Source organism: Patagioenas fasciata, chromosome Z, assembly GCF_037038585.1.
Source record: "Patagioenas fasciata isolate bPatFas1 chromosome Z, bPatFas1.hap1, whole genome shotgun sequence".
In the NCBI taxonomy this organism is placed as follows: domain Eukaryota; kingdom Metazoa; phylum Chordata; class Aves; order Columbiformes; family Columbidae; genus Patagioenas; species Patagioenas fasciata.
In genome coordinates, this window is record NC_092560.1 from 11,216,897 (window position 1) to 11,231,159 (window position 14,263).

General features: G+C 46.9%; 1 protein-coding gene across 2 annotated transcripts in view; it reads left to right on the plus strand.

Annotated features, from left to right (window-relative positions):
• The first annotated feature begins 698 nt into the window (after positions 1 to 698).
• Positions 699 to 14,263, plus strand: part of ECPAS (Ecm29 proteasome adaptor and scaffold) — a 74,667-nt gene continuing 61,102 nt past the window's right edge. The window contains exon 1 of one of the 2 annotated variants that reach the window (XM_065861362.2): positions 699 to 818. In XM_065861362.2, coding sequence (XP_065717434.1) covers positions 797 to 818 — 22 coding nt within the window. In that variant the 5' untranslated portion in view covers positions 699 to 796. Of the gene's footprint in view, positions 819 to 984; positions 1,227 to 14,263 lie in introns of those variants that run through there. The other variant, XM_065861361.2, reaches the window with a different exon arrangement.

The window sequence follows — 14,263 nt, forward strand, 5'->3', positions numbered from 1 at the left end:
AAAGAGCCGGCAAATGGGTGCCACACTGTTCGATCAGTGTACGATCCTGGGTTGTCTTGTTTTAGTGCCTGGTCAATATGCTCCCTACAGAGATTTCAGGGGGCGCCGATGAGCTCAGGAGAAAGATGTTGTGTGGTGGTCACATCTTTCTTCCGCACCAAACCAGCACATAACGTGTTCCACAACGCAGCTTTCTGCCTTTAGTTAATGACTTGGGAAAACAAGATAGTCCTCAGGGTGCATTTCTCACTCCTGCTGACCCATGCCCACCTCATCATGGGAGACAGTGGTGGCAGGGCAGGTGCTGGGAGGAGGAGGTGCCCAGCCGCTGCGCCGGCTGCTGCCCGTGCTGGCGCTGAGGCCCCGGGCCAAGGCAGCCACAGCCCAGGAGGCGTGTGTAGAGGGAGGGCTGCGGGCTGGCGAGCAGAGCCCGGAGCTTCCCCGCGGCGCGGCCGGGGCTGTGAGTGGCTGTGGGCGGGGCTGTGGGCAGGGCTGTGCCAGGGTCTGGGTGGGGCTGTGGGTGAGGCTGTGGGCGGGGCTGTGCCAGGGCCTGGGCGGGGCTGTGCCAGTCTGTAGGCAGGGCTGTAGGCATGGATGTACCAAGCTGTGGGCGGGGCTGTAATCAGGCGTTAGGTGGGGCTGTGGGCGGGGCTATGCCAGGCTGTGGGCGGGGCTCCCCGTTCAGCGGCTGCTGGTGCTACGGCCGCCAGGAGGGGGCGCAGCTGCGCCGTCCGCGGCTCCCGGGCCGTCTCCCTCCTCCGCCCGCGTCGGGAGCGCGGAGCGCGCCGCGGCCGCCATGGAGGTCAGCGCGGACTCAGGTCAGTCCGCTGGCCCCCGCCGCCCCTCTCCTGGGCACCCACCGGGAGCCGCGGGCGGGGGCGCAGGCCGGTACAGCCCCCCGCCGCGACCGAGCGGCGCCGGCGGGCCGGTGCGTGTGCGCGGCGGGGGCGGGCGGCGGGGACGATGGCTCAGCTCTTTCTAAATATAAAACAGCGGTGACGGGAGGGCGGGCGTTGCCGGGCCCCGCCGTCCCTCGCGGCGGTTGGCGGCGGGGAGAGCCGCAGAGAGAAGGAGGAGAGAGCGGCCCAGAGCCCGTGCGAGCGCCGGCAGAGGACGGGGGCGGCCGGCGCGAGCGGCCGGGCTGCCGCGGCGCGTCCTTCACCGCCTCCCTCCAGCACCGGCTGGCAACATGGCTGCGGCCGCCGCTGCTGCCCAGGACGAGCTCAGTAAGTGGCCGCGGCTCCCAGTCGGGTGGGGGCCGGCGGCGGGGCCGGACCGTGGTCTCTTCTCGGCGGGGGTCCCGCTCCCATGAGGGTCCGGTCCCCGGCCCGGCGAGGCAGTAACGGCGGTGGGGCTGTGCCCGGCCTTGAGCAGCCATGTCGGGAAGCGGAAAGCGAAGGCTGCGGTGGGCTCGCCTCAGCCCCGGTCGCGCGGCGGGCACAGCGGGTTGGCTGCGGCCTGCTGGGGCCTGCGCCGCGCTCCCAGCTGCGTGACCTTGTGGGGCCGCCCCGCCCGCTCGGTGGGGAGGAGGCGGCGGCTCCTGGCCCAGGGGGACCCGCGGGGGCGGCGGGCGCGGAGCCGGCAGACCGCACGGTGCAGGGGCAGCGTCCGCAACCGGCAGCCCCCGCCACCCCGCTCCCCGGCGGGGCGAGCAGCGGCTGCTGCCTGCGGCGCTCGCTCCGCTTTGTTCGCGTTCGGCCGCAGAGCCGCTGTAAAATACCGTGTGCTGAGCTCCTGCACAGCGAGCGCGGTGCGGGGTGTCGCGGTGGGTGTGTAAGCGCATCCTCGGGCTCTGCAGCTCTGGGCACATGGCGGGAGCAGAGGCATCCGAGCTGCCTTTGCCGCCAGGCGTGCGGGGCAGCGGGAGCCCAGCCCTGCGCTCTCGTCGTCTCCACATCCCTTCCGCAGTCCGGTGCGGTGAACAATCCGCTTCTCTTTGGAGAAGCCTATGGAACTTCGAAGTAATGGTTTTTCTTTCCTTGCTTTTCCTGCCTCGGAACAGAGCTAGTTCTTAGTCAACCATAAAGGGTTAATTGTAAGATAATGAATGACTCAGCCAGGCGAGAGGGCCTTTGGTTGCCCTGAAATAGTACTTGGCAACTACTGGAGAAGAAGGGCAGAAGAAATACTTCTAGCATATTTGTGCTATTGGCTTTCAGTTCTAAAGCACGTCTGTGTGGTGTGTCACTTGGGTTTTTTCGTTGTTCTCACTGTGCTGCTGAAACAAAGAAATAAACAGCAGAGTCGATTGTACTGTTGAGCAGGCATTCTTTATTTTATCAGCACTGTGGAACACTGGGGATCATCCTTCATAAATGCTCATGCGTTGCTTATGTTCACACAATGATTACATATTCATTACAATTTTTGGAAATTTTTAACATACAATACATGTATACTAAGAAATAACTGATTATCCAAAATTGATTAGTTTCTTACTTACAATACATCTATAAATTACTAGTCAAGTATAAGCTAAGCACTCTGCTTCTAAACAATATATTACTTAATCTTCTGTCTCCCTCGTGTTGTGCAGAAGGATCTAAAACTTGCAAAATATCCCCTCGTTTTGTAGGACATTCATCCTGTCAATTGGTTAATGATGAGTACATCTTTTGTAACTTAATCACAGCGTACATTAATTTAGCAGCTTTTCTTCACTGCCGTGTAGATAACATCCTTGTTCTGCTCTTTGTTAGATGTTACTAGAATTAGGCTGAGTGGGATAAGGTATACAGTAATGGTGGGGATGTCCTTTATGTAGCCAAAGAGCAAGGATATCACTGTGGAATAAGAAGGATCTTTCAGTTACACTGATCCTCGAATCGGAGGACACAAATGCCAGGCTATTTATTCCATTGACAACTGGGATAAATTGTAATCATGACCCTGACAGACCTCGCTGCTGCTGGCATCCCAGGGATTCCTCTGCCACTTTCACAATGCTGACCTGGTTCCCCTTGGTGAGACTGGACAGTGTGAGATCTCTCGCCTGTAGCTCCTCGGCTTTTATCTGTGTTTAATGTAGCTTCCCAGCCTCCAAATCTCACCCAGCAAAAAATAAGTCCTCAGCCATGTGCTGGTTGCTACACAGCCCTTTGTGTTTTGCTGCGCTGAAAGGACAAATGTCCTTAGGTAGGGATTCATGCTAATAATAATAATATTATAATGCCATTCAGACTGTTTGACCGCTGCATCCTTTGGAATTAAGAGTTTTTTATTGGTTTGGTTAGAAATATTTTTTGGAGAACGGGGGGAGGAAGGAGAGTGGATTTTTTGTTTTGTTTTTTTCTCCTAGTATCTCATCTGTCACTGAATAGAAAGTACTGTAGCTTTAAATAAAAAATAAAGCTAATGGAAAAAAGGTAATTTCGTGTAGAGAAAGAAAGGACCTCTCTGTGGGCCTGCTGTCTTTTGATACATTTAAATGGTTACATTTCAGCATATTTGGAAAGAAATTTGTTCTTTTTTAGCATGATGAGTAGTCCCCTCAAACCAGGAATAATTACTACGAGTTTTATATTAGAAGATGAGTTTTCATTACTTTATATACACATGGCTAGAAAAAACTTTGACCTATAGCTCCAGTCAAACACACAAACTGTTACTGTTTGCTTAAACTCTGTGTAAAGGTGCTCACCATTTCAGAGGACAAATTGTTTGAAGGCAACATAAGAATGGAGACATGGCAGTTTAAAAATTAATGCAAACTCAGTAAATTGGCCCTGAACCCGTAAGAGTTCATATGCAAGAGAAAAGAAAATTAATCTTGAGTAAGAATAGTCAGCCACTGGAATGAAGAGGCTAAGCCTGGCATATTGCAAATATTTGGATTTCTGTCTGCTATTGTATAGGTTTTTCTATAAAGTGGAAGAACAGGATGAAAAAATAGAATATAACCCCCTTCCACAAGACCTTCCTGACCTTTTCCAGCCAGATCTTGTAAAATAACCAGCTGACTGGCCTGTTTTACAAATGCCCCCTGAAGTGATTCGGGTGTAGGCAAGCGACGTGTTACTGGTAGAGCCAGGAATAGTGAATCCTGACTCACTGTTAGCTACTGTAATCATACTAAGTACATTTTTTCTCACAGTCTAATAACGTTAGAATAAGAGTTTGACTCCTATTTTAGTAGTGACACAACAGACAAGAGCTATTTTATTCTGTGTGTGGAATGGTGCAGAAACAATTGTTTAGCTCTGGAAGGACTAAAGGGTGTATTTGAGGTCGTGCTTCAACCAAGACCTGTCCCTAAATCTATCCCTGCCATCCAGGCAGTGAAGTTGGAATGTTCCTGTGTCCCAGTACTCGTTATTTGTTATAGGGCCCTCTGGTGAAAATGTGGGGGATGCTGGTGTGATGTATGGTTCGACAGAGTTCAGGTAACTGTGGAAGGTTTTGTCTATTTTTTTGATTTACTGAAACAGTTCTAGAAGTGCTTTAATGTAGCAGTCCCACTACTCTGTGAAACAGACAGTTATCAGAAAAGTAAAGATAAATTCTGGCTTTATACACAGGATCTTGCCGTCCCACTCTGCGCTGTTTTGCAGAGGAGCTGGACTCTCTTTTGGGTTCCTGCAGTGGTCTTTTGGTGATTAGTTAAAGTGTGAAGTACAGTTAGCTTGACATGTCCTCGCCTTGCTAGTTTCTAGAGTCTTTCATTAAAAGAACGGTGTGTGTTTTATGTGATACCCAGCTACACAAACACGCATTGCTGAGGGGTCTGTGCGGAATAGCTGACGTGCTGTGCACGGTATCTGTGGATGCCAGAGGGAGCTAATTCTTTGTCTTGTTTAAGAACAAGGAGAAGAACATGCTTAACTGAACAAAAAGGAGATTTATTTGATAAAGAGATGGATAAATAGTGAAGTAGTTACCCCAGTACAGCCAAGCAACAAGTTCACTACTGTGATTTTAATTGGGAAAAAAAAAAAAGGAGGAAGGAACGGAAACACCTTTGTTAATGGAAGGAAAACAATAAGCTGTTTATTTATGTACTTGATCTTTTCTGTCTTTCTCTCAGTTGTTCCCTTTGGCAATCTACCAGGTACAGATGGGGAAGAAGAGGCATGTTGTTTTGGTTGGGGAGCAGGCTGGGGTTTGCAGTTGGCATGAGAGATGACAAGATCAGCGCTGAAGTAACAAGACTTAAAAATAGCTCTGACCCTTTTATGGCCAGTGTTGCAGGATTTGGAAGTTCATAAAGCACAAGTTGGAGCCTTGCTCTTGGTGTGACTTTCTTGTAGAATCTGTACACATTAGCTGTGTTTTGAAGTCCGTTCCTTTCCTTTTTGCGTGAGGCATGGTCGTAAGTGCTGAAACCTGTATTCCTCCTTGTAGTCTTAAATGGAGACTGGAAAGAACCAGAAGTGAAACACGCATTCTCTCACGGATAGGTAACTGTATTGCCATGGTAACCTGGGGATTTCAAAATCCAAGTACACCGTGTCTGTTGACACAAATTGGACACTGCTGCTGCAAACAGGGATGCAAAGGCACATATATATACTGTGTTCCTGCCTCTTTGGTTCTTTGACGTACAGTGAAAGGGAATATCTTTTCATATAGAATGCCTATTATTAAATTCTCCATATTTACGTTCATATCCTCTTGTAAACAGCTCTTTTTTTTTTTTTTCCCCCAAGAAAATGCCACAAAAATGAAATATTGTGTGAAAACACTGCACAGCAGCATGGAAATAAGTTGTGATCATGCTAAAACACATGAATATCTGTTAGAAATTTTGCATGGGCTTAATTGTATGTATTTTAAGAATAAAACCTCCCAGTATTTTTCTACTTATGCAGTTCATTCTTGGTTGTGTGTGGGGTTTGTTGGTTGGGTTTTGTTTGTTTTGGTTCTGTTTTTTAATCCGTAGTAAAAAGCTGACTTTCATAACTGTGGCACACATATGATGTTTCTATGACTACTTATTAAACCAGACTGAATTTCTGAGGTGCTTTTTAATGTGGTGGGCGAGTCTGACGGGGACTGTTTGGGTGATTCCTTCCAGCCCCCTCTGGCAGAGCAAGGGGCTCTGCAGTGAGCAGATCTGGAAGGCTCTGGGTGGTTCATCTCTGTGTGCCCCATGCTCTTCCAGAGCTTCTGACCTGCAGGTTTGTTCTTGGATTGGTTTTTGTAGAGCCCTGCATGCCCTGGGCACAGGGTTTTCATTTGTTTCCAGTGAAGGCTCCTTCCTTTCCTCCTTTTTCCCTTTCACTTTGACTTTCTTACCACTGTAAGTAAAATAACGGCTTTTTTTTTTTTAATTGTGTATTGTTGTGTGGTTGTTTCGTTTTTTTTTTTTTTTTTTTTTGTACATTCTCTGGACTGCATTAAAAGTTGGTCCTTTTGCCTCTGACAGCCTGTTCTTCCCCCAGCCCCACGTTCACCAGAGCTGACCTGCAGTAGATTGACTATGCAAGTCATTCTATAAACATATATAATGAGCTAATTGTCACTGTTTATTGCAGGCCAATAGCAGATGGTGTTAACACCCCACCCACGGGCAACCCAAGGAAAGGGAAGAAGGAGACAAAGGGAGAGAGACTCACAAGCTGGAAAAATCAAACCAGCACTGCTAATAATGGGCATGGTCCTCATCAGAAGCCAGCCAGGGGTGAAGAGAGAGAGACCCTTATGTTCCCCCAATTTCAAACTGAGTATGATGTGTATGGCATGGAGTACCTCGTTGGTCAATTTGGGTTTACTCAGCCCGCTGTGCGTTTGGTGTGACCCAGTTACTCCACGTAGCATCAGTTGCAAGATGAGTAGAAGGAACCTTTCCCTTGAACATCCAGTCTAGTGCTGGCAGTCGGGGCCCCAGGAAGAGCTGTGCCTCAGTACCAACCACTTTCAAAGCAGCTCAAACTCCATATGCTGCCAATATCTCTTTTTCAACTGGAGTATAGTTGGCCTCAGAGCCTTTGTATCCTGGACTCCAAAACCCCAGGGGTTGACCTCGAATCTCACCTGGTGCCTTTTGCAGAGGCTCCAGGTAGGACCATTGTCCCTGGCTGCAGTGTAGAGCACATTCTTAATATCCTGTTCTGCCTGGACTGGCCCTAAGGCTACTGCATTTACAGGCTCTTGTTTAATTTGTTCAAAGGCTTGTCATTGTTCAGGGCTCCATTGAAAATAATTTTTCTTTTGGGTCACTGGATGGAGGGGGTGCACAATCTGGCTGTAATCTGGAATATGCTTTCTTCAGAAACTCACAGTGCCCAAGAAGGCTGTGTTTCCTTTTTGTTAGGTGGTGGAGACAGAGCTGTTGTTTTATTAAGCACATCTGTCGGCATCTGATGATGCCCCTCTTGCTGTTTAATTCCTAAAACTTTGATCTCTCATGCAGGTCCCTTGACCTGACCTCTCTATATGGCAAAACCAGCTTTCAAAATAATTTGAATTATTCTCTCACCTTTCTTGAAGACTTCCGCTGCTGTGTCACTGCATACAATGATTGTCATTAATATATTGCAGGTGTTCTGGAGCTTCACCTTGTTCCAGTGCAGTCTGGATCAGTCCATGGCAGATGGTAGGGCTGTGTTTCCACCCCTGAGGCAGTTGATTCCAGGTGTACTGGATGCCCCTCCAGCTAAAGGCAAACTGTGGCCTGCGTTCTGCCAAAGGAGTAGAGAAAAACGCATTAGCAATGTCAGTTGTGGCAAACCACTGAGCTGCCTTTGACTCCAGTTCATATTTCAGTTGTAGCATTACCAGTACAACAGTACTTAATGACGGTGTACCTTCATTTAGGCCACGACAGCCAGTCAGTCTCCATTCTCCGTTAGGCTTTGGCACTGGCCGCATAGAACTGTTGAAGGGTGATCGAGTCTTACTGATCACTCTTTGATTCTCTAGTTGTTGGATCAATTTATTAATAGGGATCAGGGAATCTTGGTTGGTGCGATACTGTCATCTGTGCACTGTTGTGGTAGCAATCGCCACCTCTTGTTCTTACACCTTAAACAGTCCTACAACAGAAGGGTCTTCTGAGAGACCAGGCGAAGTAGACAGCTGTTTAATGTCTTCAGTCTCTACGGCTACTATACCAAAGGCCCATCGATACTCTTTTGGGTCCTTAAAATACCCTCTGTTGAGGTAGCCTGTGCCAGGGTTACACAGAGCATCTGGGCCAGTCACAACAGGGTGCCTTTCCCACTCGTTCCCAGTTAGGCTGGCTTCAGTTTCTAATTCCCCAGCCACTCCAGAAATACTGGTGGATTCTGCCCCTTTATGATCTGATGGCATCAGGGTGCACTGTGCGCTGGTGTGTACCAGGGCTTTATATTCACGTGGTTCTGATGTACCAGGCTGTCAAATCACCCAGTCCAATAACTCAGTTGTCCCTCTCTTCCAGCTGGCTGATGGTGTTTATGTGTGTCTGGTAGGCAGCGGTAGGAATCCCACCTACCCTGGCTGGGGAGTTTTGTTTTTTAACTCCAGGTGAGCAGCAGGTTTTCCATCCTAGTCCCTCATATCTTCCCCCTGTCACACAGGAAAAAACAGAAGTCACCTCGTGGTGTGTCCTGTTCTCTCAAGCCGATCCTGCAGGAGGATGTCTTCTAGTGCCTGCGACTTGGGCCTGTGCAGGTGAAGAACAGGATCTGTTCTTCATCTTGGACAATTTGCCACACAGTTTTTCCACAGCTGAGACACAGGCCTGTGGGGGGGGAAGAGTGACTGTTCATACTGCTGCAGTTTGTTAGCCACATCGCCCACAGTTAGTGGCTTTTCACCCACTCCCAAGGTGAACATTGCCAATGTGTGGGCATATGTTGATGGTCTGCTCTGTACAAATGTCCACGTAATAGTTTGGGTACATGGCATTCCATCAGGATCTACAGTTGTCTGTGGGTTGCTGTGAATTATCTCTTGCACAGCCAGCTCTCTCAGATTCTTAATACCTTTCACCATGGTGGTCCATTTGCCTGGGTATATTGTCATCCTTCAGTGGATACCTGTTCTTTACTGCTGACAGGGTTCAGCTCCAGACACTTTCAGTCTTGGTCTTCTTCCCAACTGCCTTATCAGTGCCACCTTCTCTGGCCAAGGATCCCAGCTGCTGGGCTTCTCTGCCCTGTATGTCCATACTGTCAGCCCTGCTATTCCAGCATCTAATCAGACAGGTGGCAAGTGACTCACCTTCTTGAGGACTAAAATCTTTCTCCTTATCTCACAGCTTCTCCAGGGATAAGGAGCAGATGGTTACCTCTGGTTCTGACCCTTCCGCCCCTAATGGCTCTGCTTCAGAAGTACCTTGTGGGCACTCCATCTGCACCTCCCTTCACTATGCAAACTGTTTTTCTTTTGTATTTCTTGCTGGTTATAGAGGCAGCTGGCTACATGTTGCTGAAGCTTCAGTAGCCCCAGCACCTGTCGCAGGAGTTAGTGTAGATCTAGTCCTCCTAAATAGTTTTATCATCAGCAAGGACTGACACACATTCCAGAGACCCAGTAATACCAACAAGCTTTGCTCGTTTTCCCGGGGATATACAAAATTATCAGAAGCATCTGTAATTTGCCCTAATGAAAAAGGCATGGTGTAGTTGGATAGCTCTTCTAAAGGATGGCTCTTCCGACTGGAAAACAAACGGTGCAATTTTCTTTGATTTCTACTGGAGGGTTCCCGAAATAGATACTCCTGAAGTATGAGAATAATGAATATATATACACCATCAGCTTAAATATGACCACACAGAGCAATGCTAAGTAACCCAACACCAAAGCAATTACTTTAAGCTGACTTCTGGAGGTGATGAAACGCATGTAAACACTAATAAGAAGTATGCACCTCAAAAAAGACATTATTGAACCCAACCAAGTGAGCAAATAACACAAGATTTGTAACAGCATCATTCAAATCGATACAATAACTGCAATTTGCTTTAACATTGCTAAATGGTCTGTGGAGCACACAGATCTGTCATTACCTCACCCATTCATATCTTTCAAAGAAAAAGTTGATACTCTCTGGACTGAGCTTTCCCAGATCATCCCACGAGAGGCAGGATTTGAGCTCATATAGCTCAGCCGGAGGGTCCCATACTCTCCTGGTTATACTACCTGGGAAGCTGCTTTGTCAGAGTCCCTCTCAGCCCCTCACTCTCCTCACAATGCGCACCAATAAATCTGTCACTATTTATTGCAGGGCAACAATAAAGTATAACAGATGCTTTCAATTAATCCATGCCCTTCCTGCTAGGGAAGGGAAAAGAGACTTACAAGTTGGAAAATTAAAATAGCTTTATTAATAATGCTAATAATGAGAGAAATAATGCGAAATATGCAAAAGTATTGAATTTCCCCAGTGTCATGCCAGTGGCTGCAGAGCCGACACTAGGAAGTCCTGGACTGGACTCTGCAGGAGACAGGAACTGGATTCAGGAATGCCCAGACTGGAACTTGGATCAGGATTGCAGGCAGGGTGGGGTCCCATCAGAAGCCGACCATGGATGAAGAGAGTGAGACCCTCATGGCCCCCCCAGTTTTAAACTAAGTATGATGTGGATGGCATGGAGTACCTTGTTCAATTTGGGTCACTGTTCTGTCCGCCTCCCCCCATGAATGCATCCCATCACTTGTGGGACATTAAGAGTTCTATCAGTGACCTTGTCTTCCTTAACAAAAAAGTATAAACCTGGGCCTTTTCTGCATGCCCTTTCTGCTGTTAGCTGGATAAAACTGTAAACAACACGTGTGATCAGCTCTGGAATGGACACTGAAAAATGTGCAGCCAACTTCAGCAAAGTGCACTTATTGGAAGAACTTAGCTGAAAGAAAAAAAAATCACTAAAAGATAATTGGTCTTGTTCTGAACAAAACTGGGACACTAATACAAAAGGTGCTATGGGTGGGAACAAATACCAGGGAAATATTGCAGTCCCAAATTTGAGATGAGGGTTTAATGTGAGATTAAGGAAGGAGAAGCCTTTGTAAAATCTCAGATCTCTTAAATATTGGCTTTTTAGATGAGAATAAAGCTATACTTTATTAAATGTCATCCCTCCATTTCTTGCTTCTTCAGTGCTTCCGGAAAACTTAAAAAATGATTTTTATTAGTTGACTTTTGGAAAGAAAAATTATTGGAATTGTGTCATTGCATGAACTGCATTTTAAGTTCAGTGTTGGCTAGCAAAGGTGAAGACTGAGATGCCTAAAACTTTCTAATTAAAATTCAGTATTCTTACTGTCAAGTTGTGATAAGGTTGCTGTAGTAGTTTATTTCAGATGCTAAGGATTATTGAAAACGGTTTGTGTAATCTTTTTTTCCTATGATATGTAGCAAAGGAAGTTAGACCTCTTGTTTTGCCGGTTTTAACTATGCCATAATCTAGTGGTCCTCCGCTGAAATTACAGCTGTGCAGTTTTACAGTCGGCAGTAGGGGCTGCACAACTAGATGGAGAAGAGTTGGGCTTCATTCTTAAAAATCTGTGAAGTGCACGATGCAGGAAGCTGATATGGATTGGGAGCAAACCGTTTGTGTCTTTTGCTGGCTGATGCATGGCGCTCTGGTGGCTGGCGCAGGCTGGACGGGGGGCCAGGTGAAGGCCATAGAAGACACGAGGCACAGAAGGAAAGGAGCTTGCCCCATCGCCAGCACATCTGCAACACGCAGGGAGGTAGGACACGATGTCCAAGTCCCAGATGTTGCGTCCCCAGCTCCTCTCCTGGACCACTGTGTGTGGTGCTTAAAGTCCCCAGGGCGTACTCTTTCCCATAATGAATGCTGTCAGCCTGAGAGATGGTCTTAATTGCTAGTAGAATAAAAAGCTGGGGAGAAAATGGTTGATATACAATACTTAAGGGGGTTTACAGCTCTTTGTTTTCCTGTCCCGCTGCTGTGGATAGAGCCTCTGCTGGCAGCATGGAAGAGTGCTCTGGCAAACTCCTGACCAGTTTCTCAATTGCAGCCAGGCCACGAGTCTCCTGGAATTTACTGAAGAGTCCTGTCATGCTTATGGTTAAGCGAAGCGTGGTGGTTTGACTGAAATAGAGTTAATATTTTTAATGCTGTTAAAAACTTCTTTTTTTGTAGCTAGCAGAGTTGTTGTTAGGATTTAGTTTGAGAACAATAAAATAGCACTCTGGGACAGAATTAATATTTTTCTTCAAGTAACTTTCCAGTGTTTTTGAGTTGAAACTGTTCTCTTAGCCATCGTCTGGGACACCAAGGTCTTTCTGGGCTCTGTCTGAAGGTGTGGGTCACCTAAGAAGGAAGACATGGGTGGGACAGACCTAGACCAACATCCAGGCTGATAAGTGAGAATATTCCATGCCATTAGTATTGTGCTTCATACTTAATGAAAGTTGGGCTTTCTGTCTCGTTAGGACCATTCTAGTTCTGGTCTGTCTGGGTTGAGTTCTGTTCAGGAGTTCCATTTGTTTGTTTGTTTTCCCTCTTCTGCAGTTTTGCAGTTGCCTCTGGGCCTTTCTGTCTTTTTGGCATTTTTTTTTCTCTCTGGATCAGTTATTGGGGACCAGGGTGCTCTCTTCCTGGGACTGGCTACTCAGTGCGGATGGAATTTGTGAGGAATTACATTGAGTGTCTTTTATTTTATATTTTATAGTAGTAGTATATTAGTATTGTTTTTTAGTTTTATTAAACTGCATTTATCTCATTCCATGAGTTTCTCACTCCCCTTTTGATTCTCTCCCATACTTGGGGGACAGGGAACTGAGCAATCATCTATTGTGGTTGTGATTGCTCGCTCGGGTTAAACCATGTCAGCAAGGATACCTGATGGCAGTATCAGGACTTAACTGACTAGGCAGCAGAGAGACTGGAAAAGTGATAAACATATCTCACAGGCAGTGCAAACAAGGGGGTAGTTTTGGGGTTTTTTTCTCCTGATCTCTATTGTAATTCTGGTTGCTACTTGTGACAACACAATAATGGAAGAAGCTGGAAATAGGATAGATGTTTGCAATTCAGTGCGTTGCTGCAGTTCCTGTGGGCACGTGCAGAACGTTTTTTTTGCCTTTGGAAGTATAATAGTCCAGTGGCTACAACAAGTGACTTTACAAGTAAGTTCGCTCATGTTTCCATACATTTGAGACTGATCTGTTGCCATCTGAAGGAGCGTGTTGTTGGGGAGGTTCCTCAGCTGACTTGCTTGAAGATGGGTGTGCAGTGATCTCCTGGTTGGGTGGGAAAGATTGGATGATTTCTTTCATTGTTGGAGTTATTTCAGCTGCTTGATGTGGCCTAAACGGTCTCCTACTGCTGGTGGTGGGGTCATGGAGACACCATGGATGTCCTTGGAGGAGGAGATCATTCAGGAAGGATGGAGCATGACATGAAAAGGAAGGTGAAGAGAGAGATAAAATTGTTAGGATTTAGAAAAAAAAAAAAAAAGAGGGATACGAGATAAATATCCTGAGGTCATTTACCAGCTGACAGCCTGATATGTGAAATCTATCTGAAACAAGAAATTTACTCAAGTCAGTTTCTATTGTAGGTGCTGCAGAATTTTGTCTTGTAATTTCCCTGACAGTGACATTTCATAGTCGTCTGTGTTTTCAGCTGCCTGTCATATTTGCTCAGCAGAAAATAAAATGTTGAAAGAGGTACATTTATGTTTAATCTACAGCTGGCAGGGGAGGAATGATGCTGTGAGGAGTCTTAGTGCAGGGATAGCACAGATTTAAAAAATCAGACAGTAAGGGCTTCTGTGACTACATCATAGATGTGCTAGCTAGAGCTGTATTTTTATTTTAACATCATTTTTGTTCACTTAGATTCCATCTACATCCGTTCATCGCAGGTTTTACCTCTGCTCTGTGCTTTTCTCTTTTTTTGCCTCTCTAGTCCTTTACTGCAGCTCAGTGATCCTCTTCAGCTGAAAGAGGGCTCTCCTGGGTCGCCCTCTAATCTCAGCCTGCAACACGTCACCTTAGATTAGCCTTTTGGGGGAACCGTTTCCTCCTTGTAGGATGTCTCAAGACCTGTAGGCTCTTCAAAAGCCCTATGTCTCCTTGCTGCCTGTGGATCTGGTCTGCAGTTCTGCGGTGTGGAGAAGAGATGCTCCTGGTCCCGTGCACCAGCACTCTCTTCAATCCGACCATCTGGAATGCTGCTGTGCCAGGGAGGATTTGCTTTGCTTCTGGTTGAGTTGTTGAGAAAGCTGTGCTGGCACTTGAAAACAGGGACTCTTCCGTTCTTTCTATAAAGGCGGATGGTCCTCAGCACTTGCGCTTGAGCTGCTGACAGAGATTTTGGTCTCATCTGTTTCCTTTCCAAAATCTGCTAGCTGACTGAGA